The sequence below is a fragment of the Magallana gigas genome, chromosome 4, assembly GCF_963853765.1.
Source record: "Magallana gigas chromosome 4, xbMagGiga1.1, whole genome shotgun sequence".
Classification (NCBI taxonomy): Eukaryota; Metazoa; Mollusca; class Bivalvia; order Ostreida; family Ostreidae; genus Magallana; species Magallana gigas.
The window spans coordinates 12,419,483-12,434,987 of NC_088856.1; the positions used below are offsets into that span (position 1 = coordinate 12,419,483).

The 15,505-nt window shown below is 32.4% G+C and overlaps 2 protein-coding genes across 2 annotated transcripts; one reads left to right on the forward strand and one right to left on the reverse strand.

Annotated features, from left to right (window-relative positions):
- Positions 1-833: 833 nt before the first annotated feature.
- LOC105319400 (transmembrane protein 121B) lies at positions 834-7,638 on the reverse strand. The gene is made up of 3 exons (XM_011416924.4): positions 7,490-7,638; positions 7,239-7,358; positions 834-5,529 (listed from the first exon to the last, which is right to left on the reverse strand). Exon 3 carries the CDS (start codon positions 5,397-5,399, stop codon positions 4,482-4,484), a length of 918 nt encoding a protein of 305 aa, XP_011415226.1. The 5' UTR covers positions 5,400-5,529; positions 7,239-7,358; positions 7,490-7,638; the 3' UTR covers positions 834-4,481.
- Positions 7,639-7,695: 57 nt separating this feature from the next.
- Positions 7,696-14,559, forward strand: LOC105319399 (probable E3 ubiquitin-protein ligase makorin-1). Its single transcript, XM_034451324.2, has 7 exons — positions 7,696-7,828; positions 8,997-9,122; positions 9,420-9,643; positions 9,865-10,088; positions 10,846-11,060; positions 11,274-11,384; positions 11,666-14,559. Exons 1-7 carry the CDS (start codon positions 7,776-7,778, stop codon positions 11,967-11,969), a joined length of 1,257 nt encoding a protein of 418 aa, XP_034307215.2. The 5' UTR covers positions 7,696-7,775; the 3' UTR covers positions 11,970-14,559.
- Positions 14,560-15,505: the final 946 nt, after the last annotated feature.

The following is a 15,505-nucleotide window of genomic DNA, read 5'->3' on the forward strand; positions in this document are numbered from 1 at the left end:
AATGTCAATATTCAAATTACTCAACACAGATATCTGAAAGATTGAGTGTTACATAATTTTCTATCAAGATTAAAGTATGATCAATAACTATTACATTAAAAGTTACCTATATGTCAAGATCTTATCTTATAGTGTAATCATCTATTACAGCTATGTGAATACATTTATTACAAGAACATGTCGTGTTAAATTAATAGATACATGTAATATTACATGTCTTCCAAATGGCAATGTGAAAAGGTAAACATTTTCACACAGGTCTGACAGAACAATCAAAGTGTTCTAAAGATATTAAAATGAACAACATAATTTTAGTATATTTGAGAGTAGTTTGACTTTGACCTTTTGACCTCATAATAACAAGGGGGCTGGGTCATCTCCTCCTTAAAGGTTACAATCGTTCCAACAACAAATTCTCAACATATCAAAGAAGAGCTCTGCATGAAGATATTCGGTCTACAATATACCTTTCCATATCCAGAGTTGTTGACCTTTGACCCTTCCATATCCAGAGTTGTTGACCTTTGACCCTAAAATCAAATTGGGTCACCTACTCTCTAAAGAGTTTAACTTTAATTGGGTTATTAGATATTGATTGGGCATCACTTGGTCTATTGGTTATTAATGTCTGAAGAAGTTTGACCTATGACCTTGTGACCTTGAAATACATGTACATAGGGGTCATTGATGGTACCACTGTACAAAGCGTGGACTATACTTAGTCTACCTGCATGACAAAAGAACCTTTACCCTTGAGAATATAAGGTCAGGGCATATACAGCCTATTCCTTCTTTCACATAGAAGAAATAAATACGGGTTGAAAACTTCAAACAAAAGTATTTCTATTGTTATTTATTGGCCACACATTGACATCTCAAAAAAAAGGACAAGACAAACTGGGAAAACAATTGAAAAAAGGCAGCAGTCAAGAAACTTGATCAACATGTATTGTTTAAATTTTGTAGATAATCATTCTCTACATTGTACATGTTTATCAAAATTGATATCGAAATCTCAAATGTAATTTTAATTGCAAAAATCTGAATTTGAAATACAAAGTAATTTTATGCCAATGTATAATTATGTTTAATAATATCAATAAATATTGTTTAATTAGTTTTCTGAGACTGAGTATAATTATCGACACATTAAGCATGTACATTAATAAGAGATTCATTAATACATTGGAATTAAGACATAAAAACTCATTGCACATCCACATAGATACATGGTAATTTTGTTCAATCATTGAATCAATTCATTTATGAATCTGGAGACAGGTCCTTTTACATACGCTTGGATATATCGTTAATTTTCAGATATCTAAACAGTCATTATAGAAAAAAAACCAAAACAATCAATATTTCTTATTAGTTGAAAATACTCTTTAAATTTATTAATAACTTATCTATGTGAAAATTATCTCTATGTCTCAATATATAAGGATTGATTTGCTAAACTGATGCTTAAGTTCTTAACATCATGTACATGTAATTTGAAGGCAAATCCTATCTTGAAAAAATTATCCTTTATAAAAACTTCAAAAAGGAAAATACCTGCCTAAACGAATTAACCATTTTCAGTTCAAATCCAAAATCACGAAGTAAAGTCATAGTTACTCAGATGCTGAGATTCATTCCAACAATATGTCAAATAAAAAATAAATACTGTAGATTCCTAATTATACGTGAGGTATTAATATCAGCCTAAAATCGTGAGAAGCACTTCTCACAGATTTTTTTAAAGATCTCGCTTATATTTTTTTGTGAAAGATGTAAACTAAAAGAAAATTATAATAAAAATTTGTTGCTTGCAATTTTATATTTCCTTGATTTGATGCAAAACAGTTAAATTGCAGAAATAAGCTAGCACTCACGTAAAACAGGGAATCTTCAGCTATACAAACAACAACAATCAGAATCAGGCACAAACAAAAATTAAATGAATCACACATAAGAGGAACAAATTAAGAATGTTTTGCATTGGAGTGCTTCAATGATGGCAATTTGAAAACTCTATGAACACAATTTGAGAAGCAAACAGAGAGAAATACAAGTCAGAAACAACAGCATTTGATGTGAGCAAAGTCTGGTTTGTATATTTTCCATTCATAAACAAAAGTTTTGAAATGAGTAAAGACGTATAAATTACATGAACATTTGCAGAAAGTTACAAGAAAAGAACTCGTTCTCTTTGATATACTGGCATTAAAACAGTACATTGAGTTAATTTAAAAGCAAAATGATCTTAAAGAAGTAGATAAAAGAAAACAAAAAGTATATAAAGGTCTAAAAATAAAAACTATAAACTATCATATACAGGTACATGCACTTCAAATAATAAAAAAAAATCTCTTGGAAGAAACGAAGTAACACAACATCTATTGCACACAACTTGGAATTAAAATCAATTAAAGTGGAATGATCACTAAGTATTAAAATGAAGCAAAATCAAAAACTCCCAAAATAAAAACATTTCTATGATTCATACACATATTGTCTACAGAAAACAAGACAAGCAATATTGACAAATAAGCAGTGTATATGCCATGTACTAGTTGCAAGATTTTCATGTAGAAAGAGATATTTGTGAAACACTTTGTAAAACACTTTGTGAAACACTTATGCCTCCCTCCCTTGAAGACCTCTGCAACTACATGTAATTGGAATTTTTTGAAGTCCAAGGGGCATTACCCTATCAAATATTGCTCGAACAAACCCAAAATTGAACTTGCTCTGCGAAGAAAATGAACAGAAACTGCAATTAATTGGAATTTTTTCAAAGTAGAAGGGGCATAACTCTGTCAAAAATTGCTCCATCCACCTCAAAATTGAACTTGACCTAGATTATATTTATTTTAATCTGTATGTACCAAATTTCATTTTAGTAGGTGCATCTCTGCGAAGAAAATTATCAGAAACTGATGATGGACAGACTGACAGACAGCAATATGCCCTCTCTTCTTCATAACAAAAGACAAATGTTTACACCAGACAAAGAAATGCAAGCTTAAAATCTTGCTATATGTTTGTCAGTTCTGTGTATAGTTTTAAAAATTGATCTTTTTCAGATGAGAGAGAGAGAGAGAGAGAGAGAGAGAGAGAGAGAGAGAGAGAGAGAGAGAGAGAGAAGAGAGAGAGAGAGAGAGAGAGAGAGAGAGAGAGAGAGAGAGAGAGAGAGAATATTTGGAAGGTTGTTATAATTATGATAAAATGATTAACTACTGTTACCATACTATTATTGTAAAATTTAAATTTACAATGTAGCTAGGCATATTAATTTCAAAATAAATTAATAAAAGCATCAGCATTATACATATGTACTGATTAAATGCAGAGTTGACTAGATGACAGCATCAGAAATAATCGCCGATAGTTGCTAAATTAATAATATTATAGTCTATGAGCATACAAATAAGCATTTACATGATATCTGTATTAAGCATAAGTTTTTCCCGTAAGACGTGTTTTAAACAAAAGGCACCGATATCTGAATATACATGCATTTATAAGGTCTACTTTTTGTATGTTGTTAACTTGTTAAGTCTCATAAAACCAGATAAATAACCACATTTGCAGTAAATTATTTTAAAAAATCAGTTAAAAAAAATAAAAATATAGAATTACTATGAAGTTGTGATTTAACACATATACTATGACAAAACACTTATTTAATGGATGTAAATATCAAGTTATCAGATGATAAAACTGTTTGATCAGTGCAGTGTTAATCTCATTGCCTGTTACATTGGCATAAACGACAAAATAAAATTCTAAATATTAACCATGTTAAATCTAATTAAGCTGCGTTCTATTACATACAGCGCTGGAAACTTGACAGGATGTAAAAATACCTAACTTGGGATTTCATGAAAGATAATTCAGGAAATACAAACAGATCTCGATGACTGGCAAGCATCATAACATTTTAGTAAAAGCAATTAAGGAAAATTTAAAAAAAAGATTAATTAAATTCCAATTTAACAACACAACAGATGCTGATTGAATTATAAATGTATGACATTATCAAAAAACTCTCTTTAGCAACATTTTTAAATTCGAATTTAAGTTACTTTGTTTGTTTTGTGTGTGTGTGTTTAATATATAATTATTGGTTGGAACCCAACACACACAGTAAGGATTTCTTATCAGGAAAAAACATACATGTATATCATGTATATATAACACATTATAACAGCTGAACTCATAATAAAATTTCACAACAAATACTTTTCCTAAATATCTAAAATTGAATTTGGGAACAACAACCAAATAAAAATTAAGTCACATGAACATTGCAAAATTGTGTACAGTAAACTGTCCAACTTCATAACTAATATTTAAATACATGCACAATCATGTTAATCACATTGGCAGAAAATTTTACATTATTAAATGTATCATTTCAAAAGCTCAAAAGCAAAGCAATTACCAAAGCAACCAACAAGTTTGTATGTCCTATGTCCTACAGTACATCTGTATTAGGATTCGATCGGAAACTGTTTCATCTCATGATGAGATGCCGTAGAATCAGTCTCATCTCTTGCTCGTAATTTCTGTCTCTCGTAGAGATCTTGAAACACAAGGAATATCACGATTACATTCTTCACAGGGAAAATGGAGATTTCCTTACTCAAGGCGTGCCAAAGCACAAGCCTGAAAACAAGCAAAGGGAGATTCACAATGAAGACCAGGGACAGCTTGTGCAGCAAGATGATGGATTCCTGTTGAATGTGGTGTCCAAAGTGAGTGCGACTAAGTGTGCACAAGGGAAGAACCGGAAGAATCAGGTTTAAACAGGAAATCGTGATGATGCACATTCCCATTCCATTCGGTAAGTCATCAATGTCTTCTTTTTCAAACATGATGTCAAGAGCATCCACAGAGTCGAGAATATCAAACACAACCGTGGCTGTCATTTCTTCGATGTAGTGACGACGCTCTGAGTTTAATTCGGCATCATGGTGACTCATCAGCAACAGAAGAAATATGATGGCAGCTAAGCAAATGGTGATCTTTAAGGTGTTTGGACCGAACACATCCTCTTCCTTTAGCTCCCATGCGAAATCATTGAAGATGATTCCGACCCTCCCTGCCAGGGCTAGAGAGTAAATAAACCAAGCGAAATAAGCCAGAGGGAGGCTTCCCGCCTGGATTGGCCTGTTGTTGGTGCTGGACTTCCTGATGTATCTAAGATGCCTGTAGGAAATCATGAAAGCCACGAACAGGACAAACCCAATGGCCACGTCAGCTCCTATCCATCCGTACCAATACAGGTTCTTGTGAGTGATCAGGTAGTAATCCAGTATCCCACCCTGGATCAGGACCAACAGAAAGCAGCAGATCCGGGAGGGCAGCTGGTACATGGACTCGCACATCTGGATACACACATTGGCCATGGCTGTACATCAAAACGATTTCTAATCACTTACTTGGGGAAAATACCTGCGAGACTGTTACGTTGAATGACTCCCATTTATGGATTCATTCCGTCAAATGTTTTCTTTACTCATAGAGTTTCTTTCAAACCTATAAGAGATCACAATAGAAAGGGTAAACATGTTTAATGCAACAATTTTCACATTTACATCATTTTGTAGGAACTGAAACCTGAATAACATTTATCATAGAAGATGAATTAGATAGTTTTACATGGAAGAATAGATAGAACATTTTAACAGGAGCTTGGACTTTGGTTAGTTGTGTCAAACAGTGCTGTGAGGTAGGCCTGTCTATTTCATTGTAGGCCACTTGCCCCTACTCTACTCTACTAAAGCTAGAGTATATATATTTTTAACCCTGTTAAATTTATGGCCCATATGCCTTCATTGTCATTGATCAAATTTTAAATGGTCTTATTGAAAACAGAGGTCATACTATCTTTTACCATAACAACAACAACATTATTAACAGCACTGCAAAACTTTTTTAAACTTTAACTTTGTACTTTACCTTTGAATTTAACTTGTATGCATGCATTATGTAGATACGTTTACTGGTCCATACGAGAGAGTATCGCAACATGATTACCAACAAATATGATATTCTATCAAATTCTTTTTACTAGCAGGAAGCATTTATTTAAGTTAACCCTTTTCAAAAGTTTACAAAAGCACCCTTGTCTTCTTGTGAAAACAATCAGTATCTATATCATCAAATTATGGTATCATTTTCCTTAAGATCATGGAAAAACACATGTTAATAATATTAATTTTATTTCCTGCTTTAAAAGGATTTCATACAAAATGCTTCTAAGTTTTTACTTCCTGTTTCAAGTACTTGAGGCAATTTTTTTTTTAATGATTACATTATGCTGTAATTCATAATTAATTATCTAAAAAATAAAAAGTAAACTTTTTTTTCCGTGAATGCATCTATTTTCAACAATTACCATGGATACCTAAACCCCATTTTAAAATCTGTGTATGCATGTTAACACAATCTAAAACTATCATGATGGGTATTTGATCAACTTATTTAATTTTTCTGTAATTATTGCCTCACCTCCTATAAGTCTTTATTATTTTGTTGAATATGTGGTATTTTCCGGCTAAGTATTTAGAGCTGAACACATTTTAACTTGTAAAAGGTAGTCCAAGCTAGTGCAATTTTTAAGCTCCCAGGTAACTAGTCTATCCATTTTTTTCAGACCAGGTTCTACAGACCTGCAGCTACTACAAATAATATGAAACCTCAAAAAATTAAAGGTGATTGTCCTTAAATATGTGGAGCACATGGCTCAGTGGTCATAGGTGTTAGACATGTAGCTCAAAGGTTGCTGGTTTGAACCCCACTGCGTTAACTATTTTGTGTGTAGCACATGTCCTTAGACAAGGTACTTTATCTACATTGTCTTAGTCCATCCAGCTGAAATTGAGTACTGACTTACACTAAGGGTTAACCTGCGATGGACTGGTGTTCCATTAAGGGGAAGTCAATGACTCTTATCCTCTTAGCACCACATAAAGTGGACGAATGAATGCATGCACTAGCATTATGTGCCTTCATGGCATGGAGAAGGAATTTACTTGAACTCTTCTCGAAAGTCTCAATTTTATGCCCTTCATCGGCATCTGATTATATCAGGTAATTAATTAAAAATCTCATGACAGTGGTGAATTCATGTAAAGGTAGCAGAAAGGAATGTACATGATGTATAGTCGAAACTTGTCAAATGAACTGCACTTTGTATTTTGTTTGAAACTTTTTTAATATCAGCGTAAACCGTCTATACTTACCCCAAATTTAATAATCAATACAATGGCAGAAGTCTCTGATCGGTCAGCCAATTTTTTTGTACATATCAATTATATCATGGTTTAATTTCTTGCTTCCTCTCGAAAGTAAGATACCTGCCTCTGGGGGGAAATAAATGTAAATAGAAAGTGAATATTTCAAATATTGTTGAAAAATTAATAAAACAATCAACACAAGATAATTGAAGATAATGATTAACTCATTTTACATGGGAATGTCATTTCATACATACTTTTTCACCAGCGCGAAAACATAAACATTGCATTGTTCGGGAGCCTCTTGGTTTCGTATTTGTTACCAATCAAATGAAATTTTATGTATTATTTTCTGTCTCTGATCATTACAACAAAATATTTTTTCAAAAGATTTATTTTATAACATTTATTTATATACAAAGAATGCGTAAAATGATTCGTAAAAAGAGAAAAAATAAAAATAATCGGGTTCGACATTTGAAAAATATTCAAGTTTAGCGACCAACGGTAGTTTCGGATCAAGTTGCTCAACAGTCAGAAAGAATGGCAGAAGGGGGGACAGAATCGCCGTCGTGGTCGTCCCGCATCCAGTGCAGGTATCAACCAACATTTACCAAAAAGGGAATCAAACAAAAAATTCAAGAAAACGTTGTTTTAATGATACCAAGCATCATAAAGTATGACACTGAAAAAGATGCCAACAGACTGAATCTTGTTAACATTTAGTAAATTTGTGATAAGAAATTAATAACATAACTCGGGTGTCAGTGTTATCGAGCAATACGTTAAATGCAGATACAAATAATACATGATATTGAGTGCTGTTTTGAAGTGTTTTCAAAAGAACATTTTTTAAACAATGGTTAATGTTGTTTATGATCATGCAACTGTTAGAGTAATGATTCATTTTATTTGTGCTATGTAGGAATCTCAGTTTGAACAGTACAATTTTATCTGCTAATCATTGTGGTTAAAAAAATGTTTACAGTGAGCACTCTTGAAAGGAATTCACATTTTCAGCGAGTTACATTAGTCAAAACTTTCCCTTAGCTAAATTTAAGTCAAATGGTCATTCAAAAACATGATGGTCTGTCTAAACCCCATGATTTAACAAACAAAAGGCTGATGGTCCATGCACAGTCACCAGAGTTTGATGGTGTGACAAGCCAACTCTGATGGTCCTCTTCAGTGCGTCTAATTACAATGGTTTACTCTACCTCGTTTGTACCAAATATGATGCTTCTAAATAGCTTTGATGAAGTTTGAAAATTGTTTCCTTTATGATGGCATCTTAAGATATTGAATGGCAATGCTCAAGATATGATATAACTATAAAACCATCCAGTTACAAAAGGGGCTCAACATAAGAACATCTGGAGAAATTATGAAAATTTTGAATTCAGGATCAATATTACACTTTCGTTGTTTGGATATTTTCTTTTATGATTTCATAAAAAAACTGATTTTATTATTTCTTTAGTTGCTCAGGTGAGCAATGTGGCCCAGGGGCCTCTTGTAGATAAAATGTTGATACATTTGCCACTGTTATACTCAGTTTATATAAATTAGAATATACTGATTTACACAAAAATCTTGGTAAGTAATCTATAAATTATTAAATTTGGGCAACTTTGAATTTGTTTTGTGTTAGTCACAATAATGGGATTGGGTGGTAACATGGCCGGGGGAGGGGAACAAGTTGGTAATAGGGCTAGTTGTCTGTAATCCTATTAATTTTTTATACTCTCACTGTTTCTTAACCAGGTATTTTCTCCATGGTGTTTGTCAAAGAGGAAACAATTGTCAGTATGCACATGATAAATCTGCAAAACCATCCAATGTCTGTCGATACTACTTGGCTGGGAACTGCTCATATGGTGTAGGATGCAGGTAAATGCAGGCATATTGGTAGAAATAAGCATAATTTTCTTTCAAAAAGCTATATATTATTTTCGTTTCTACTTAACACAAACAATTTTTATGAAAAGTCTCATAAAAGGCATCAAATGATAGACCAAACTGGTGAAATATTATGTATTCAAAATCGAATTCAAGTGAAGTAAATTTTAAATTCACTATATTGGGGCAAATAGGTACATGCACATCTTATATTTTCTCAGTGAATTACCAGCAAGTATAATATTACTGATTGCCTTAGATTTAGCTTGGTTTCACTTTTTTCAATAGATATGACCACACAAGACCAAAGCCACCAGTTTCAAAACAAGCACCTTTACAGAGAACTCTAAACCCTTTACAAAGCAAAACAGAAATTTCAGAACTAAAAATGACATCACTGAAAAAGGGAGGCCAGACAAAACCACCAGAGCTGCCATCCACACCCAAACCTCCAGAGCAGTGGGTGAAAGCCTCAGAGTTTGTTCCTGGAAAACCATATATTTGTTCAACAAGTATGTAAAATTAAATCTGAGTGTCAAGTACATAAAACTTCAACATTTTCCATTATTACTGGAAGTTGCATATATGTGGATATGAAAACATTGAGCAACCTAAAAAATAAAAAAAAAGCAAAATTCACTCCATATTTAGTGACATTCATACATACATTCTGATTGTATCTACTAGTGAAACATAAGACTGAAACTTCAATATATCTATTTTTTAATTCTAGTTCCTGCTTCATATGCCAAAGCTGCCAAAGATGAAGAGCAAGATCTGCCACCTCCGTTTGAGGAGGTGCAAGTTTCTGATGGACAGTTACTATGCCCATATTTAGCTAAAGGGGTGTGTCCCTATGAATCAGAGTGTGAATATATCCATGGAGACATTTGTGAGATGTGTGGATATGCTGTCCTCCATCCTACAGACAAAACACAGAGGGAAGAACACGCCAAGGTAAGGTTTTTCTTGTGTTTATTGTACCAGTGATGGGGGACATGGGATAATATCATTTTGTTGAGAGAATATTTGTTTTAGCCACTTTCATGAATTGAAATATTGTGCACATGATTTGAATGTTGAGAGATGGACAATGACCATCGGTAAGATTGACTATTGAGTTTGTTACATGAAAATTTAGAGTACTCATTAAAAGTAAAAAAAAAAATGTTGCCACAGGAATGCAATGAGAAGGAAATAATAAAGACAATTTTGAATATATTGTACCTTTATTTTGCTCTGGGTTAATTTAATCCATTTTCAAATATTAAAATTAATACTGTGAAATCATTAGAATTTGTGGTGTCTCTTAGGTCCCAATGCCCCCAATGTTCTATCCTCATTCCTCATTGAATTAAAAACATAAAAAACTGATACTTTACACACAAAGAAAAATGAAACACAAGAGATTACTCAGCCAACTCAATCCAGTTGAGCAGTGTAACTGTCGGTTATTTAAAATTCAAGACTGTGCTTAACAAAACAGATAATGAAAATAGATAAAACAAATAAATACATATAGAAATACATTTATTACCATCACACAAACCCAAGAGCCTTTTAAAAAAAGGCTACCACAAGAATTTGATTAATTGAATCCACAGTATAAGTGTATTCTTGAGGGAATCATAAAATAGTTGCACTATGTATATATGCTTTTGAGAAAATTTTCCTGACGTGGAAAATATTCTTTTTGCCACTCTACCTTCAATAGATATGTGTGGCTGAACTAGAAGAGAACATGGAACACTCGTTTGCCATTGCACGGAGCAAAGACAAGGCCTGTGGGATATGTATGGAGATCGTCATGGAGAAACAGCCCCCCTCTGAGCAAAGGTTCGGCATCATGTCAGACTGTAACCATATCTTCTGTCTCTCATGCATCAGGAAATGGAGAGGGGCAAAACAATTTGAAAGGAAGATTGTTAGGTAATTATTCATTTAAATTGCTAGACATTTAAGAGCCGGGTCTATTTAGGAAAGAATCATTGTCATTCAAACAAGTTAATGGCTGTCAATCTTATTGCATCTCTTTATTTACTTTTGATAAATATTTTTCTAACATTACTGACTTGAATTTTAAAAATGAAAATCTTATGTTTGCAATTGATTCTAAAGATAAGTTTCTGTTTGATTTTGTAGGGCTTGTCCTGAATGCAGAGTAAATTCCAACTTTGTGACACCCAGTAAATACTGGGTTGATACTGACGATGAGAAGAATAAAATTATTGGGGGCTACAAGGATGCATTAAGGTACAGATGATTTTGATTTATTTTAATCAAGATTCGTTGAACTTAATGAGGCTGCCTGGCAAATATGCAATCAGATATGCTTATCAAAAGAATAGGTACTACTATGCTCAATGATATTTTGGGTCTTATAAGGGAGGATTGTTAGCTCTTTTGTTTTTTAGTTAGTTAATTAACTCTGTTTACTGTGAACTTCAGCCTCAACTTCCACATTTTGTACAAGATCTTGCAGGATACATTCATAGAAACATTAAAAAATCTATTGAATTATTTTGTACTTGCAGCAACAAAGCATGTAAATATTTCAAGCAAGGTACAGGAGACTGTCCATTCAACGACAAGTGTTTCTACATGCATGCCTATCCAGACGGAACAAAGGCCACACCCAAACCTCGGGAGAGACGACGCCGACAGAATGCAGAGGGGGACCTAGACATAATGGCCCGGATAAATCTGTGGGATTTCCTGGAGGAGTTCGACAATCGTCTGGATCAGTTGTTTCTGTTAGAACTAGAAGCTGAGATGGACAGTTACGCAGATATGTGGTATCTCGGGGACGACACTTCATCCGAGGATGATTACTATTGATGACGGTGGAATCTAGTTTGACACCTTATTAATATTTTGATAATATGTTCAATGAGTGCTGATAGTATTCCCTTGTACATATTGTTATACTGACTATAACCTAGTCTTGGCTTTTGTGATTTGTATTTTGTTTAGCCGACACTTGTTTGTATTTCTCTGATTATAGTTTAGTAAGGTAATGTGACTTTGATTCAATCTTGTTAACTCTACATGTACTGCCAACAATTACCAAAATATTAATTCACTTTTCCCTTTATTTTATGTATTGCAGAAAATATTTTATACATATACATTGTATTACAAATAAACACAAACATACACAGATACATACATTTCTTGATGGGGGATTAAAGAAATAGATAATAAGTTTACATTCAGTCATGTTAGATAAGGAAAGAAGTGGGAGTGAGTTGAGATATGGGCTAGTTGTCTGGAAGTCTTCCAACCTTAGAAAAGTGTTTTGGAGATGACTTAAACCATAACCAATAATTGTTCACATATTATATAATTATGTAGCATATTTATTTTATCACACATAGAAGTGTATTGTATATGTAAAATACACAAATATGGAGTCCAGGATGGTAACATTAATGATGAAATCCACCACTTTATATAATATTGTAAACATCTACATTTACTATGTATTTAACACTGTAAATGTATGTGCTACACATAGCTGTCTATCATTATTAGCAGCTTACCTGGTCGTTAATTCTGGAGAAAAATATCCAATTGACTCACAAACACCTGACTTTAAAAATATTTCTTTTTATAGTACTGTAAGAAAATTTCCTCTATTATAATAACACAGGAAATCATGTCACGTACTTTAAATTTTTTTTAAGTTAATTAATCAGGTTTATTTTATTACTTGAACATGTCAAAAAAGGAGTTTGAAATTAAAATTTTATGCTTTATGAAATGATTTTGATGAGATTGTTGATACATTGAACTTTGGCATTAGTGTAGTAAAATTTTCATTTTTCACATGTGGATGTGCATGTATAGGTAACTTTGAGAATCAATTCAAAGAGTATATATAATTGAACGCACTGAAAACTGAGAACTATTCTATCACTTGAAGGAAATATGTTGGAAGTCTCACCTTTAGCCTATGTTATCTCTGTCCTGTTGTGTAATGGGTTGTGATGTGTGACTGTGTTTTTGAATTCAATGAATTTATTTTGCATTTATTTGTTGATGTTGCATTTCATTTGCAATGATATGATATGTTAAAGGAAAGATAGTAAATATTTTAATATCTTTCAAAAAATGCATTTAATTTAAATTTGATACTGTAATATCTTTTTGATACTTTTATTACACAGACTGAAAAATAAGCAAGCTTAAAGACAAGAAGTCATTTGAGTGTATTTTCACTGTTCTTCCATTTATTAGAGCTATCTTCTTTATCTTTATTTATTAAAACAAAATTACTTCATTTTTCTCAGGACTTCTGAAGAAACTATCAAATTACAACAGGTGTTAGATTCGCATTTGAATTTTCAAACCTACCTGAAATGAAAATTAATTCAACTTAGAAATGGTCACTGCCAAATAATTAGTTGTTTTCTGTTTTTGTTAATACTAATGTTTTTTATTGATATATTGATTGTTTGATAAAATTATCATAAATGTCATTAAATGAAGATGATATGCTGTATTGTCTTGACTAACTTGGTAACGATGAATCTGATATTTTTTAAATGCCTTTATTGGTTACTTTATCTTGCATATAAGTACTTTACAGTATTATTTTAAATGTATTATAGTAACTTAATTGTACAATTTATGATTCTATGCACAACAAAATTAATTTGATTTTCCCCAGCTTAAAACCAAATTTGAAAGTTCTATCAGTTGATCGACATTTTAGTATTGTCTAAGAATATAATTTCATATGTAGTACAGACTATAGTATGTATTGTACAGTAAATCATATAAATATTGTGACTATTATCAAAATGAATACTTGAGGGCAACTTCATTTATGAGCATTGTTTATTACTAACGAACATAAGAGTATTCACTTATTGTGTTCTCTTAATACTTTGTACATTTATATTAACTGTCACCTCTTTTAAAGAAATTCTTTAAAAAATTATCTGTTTTGCAAAGCATAAGACTTCTGGTAACCTGTTGGCAATGTATGGTCAAATTGTGTTAAATAGAATTTTGTGGGTTTTTTTTTTCATTACTTGTCCACTTTATGCAGTTACTTCTTTTTCCACTTGTTTTGGCAGTATCAACTGAGGCCAGGATAAGCTGTGTGTGAGAGTTGTGTGACTACAATGTTTGTCATGATAAGCTGTGTGTGGGAGTTGTGTGACTGCTATGTTTGTTCAGTAGAAACCAATGTCTTTCTGTTAGATGTCAGTCAGTGATATTATCGTCTGATGAACACCAATTAATAGCTGCGATAATGTAGAACAGTGACAGATAGTTGAGGAGAATACATTATTGCAGCTTTATATGAATTTGCCTTTTTGCATATTAATAATAACCATAATAATAAACCCCTCTATTATTTAATTTGTTCTCATTAATTAACATATGCTGTGATTGCAAATTAAGTTTAGAAAATTAATTCGGGTCTTATGACAGCAAGCTGTTTGACAATCAAGATTATCAGCAAGTGTAGATACATTTATCATAGTGTTTTACGCTAACCAAAGAAAGCTGTATACACCAAAACCAGTATGTTGTTTAGATAAAGATAGTTATTTTTCAAATTCATTACAATATTGAACAAGTGAAAAGCTGTATATGTGACAGCAAACTGGTTTTTTTTTTACGTGAACTTTATCCATAATCCATTTGTTAACCCTGAATTGATAAACAATACCTATCCAGAGAAATGGAGTACTCTATATGCAATATTCTGCTAGATAATGACCAAGTTCAACAGCTAGTATTTTTAGGTCACATGAGTCATTCAGTTCGGTTGTAAACTTTTGAACATTATTAGCTTCTTCTCTGGAACCAATATACCAATTTCAACCAAATTTGGCATATAGCATCTACAATGTATAGGTAAAGGAATGTATAAAAAAAATTGTGAAATTCATGGCCTCTGCGCCTCTGGGGCTTGAGGAGTGGGGCTAAAACCATCAAAATTAATGCAATTTTTAAAAAATCTTCTTCTTTATTTGAGGATGTTAAGCAGTCAAACTGCTGGCATGATTGTATATTAAGCAGATGAACTCTTACAGTACATAGTTATGATGAGGAAGAATGCCTCTTTCAAAATTGGGAATTTTATGGTTCTGTGGTTCAGGGATTCTGGTGTTAGGGCGGGGCTCTAATGATTATATAGGGTAGAGTGGTGTAATTTGGACCATTTTTTGTACTTAGATTTGATCAATTATTTCACTGTATGTTATGCTACTATTTTTTACTTTTTTTTTAGAATTCAGGTGGTTATTGGATTGAACTATCCCGGAATATTAAAAATGATTTCATTAGCCCTGTAATTATAAAGCATATGAATATACATTGCAAAAGCCACATTGAAGTTTCCTAGGTGAACGATA

What these genes read in the sequence shown, in the direction of transcription:
- LOC105319399 (XM_034451324.2), top strand. Translation starts at nt 7,776, where the DNA reads ATGGCAGAAGGGGGGACAGAATCGCCGTCGTGGTCGTCCCGCATCCAG. An exon ending in TCATATGGTGTAGGATGCAG is followed by an intron (nt 9,123 to 9,419) that starts GTAAATGCAGGC and finishes TTTTTTCAATAG; the next exon opens with ATATGACCACACAAGACCAA. An exon ending in GGCTACAAGGATGCATTAAG is followed by an intron (nt 11,385 to 11,665) that starts GTACAGATGATT and finishes TTGTACTTGCAG; the next exon opens with CAACAAAGCATGTAAATATT.
- LOC105319400 (XM_011416924.4), bottom strand. Translation starts at nt 5,399, where the DNA reads ATGGCCAATGTGTGTATCCAGATGTGCGAGTCCATGTACCAGCTGCCC.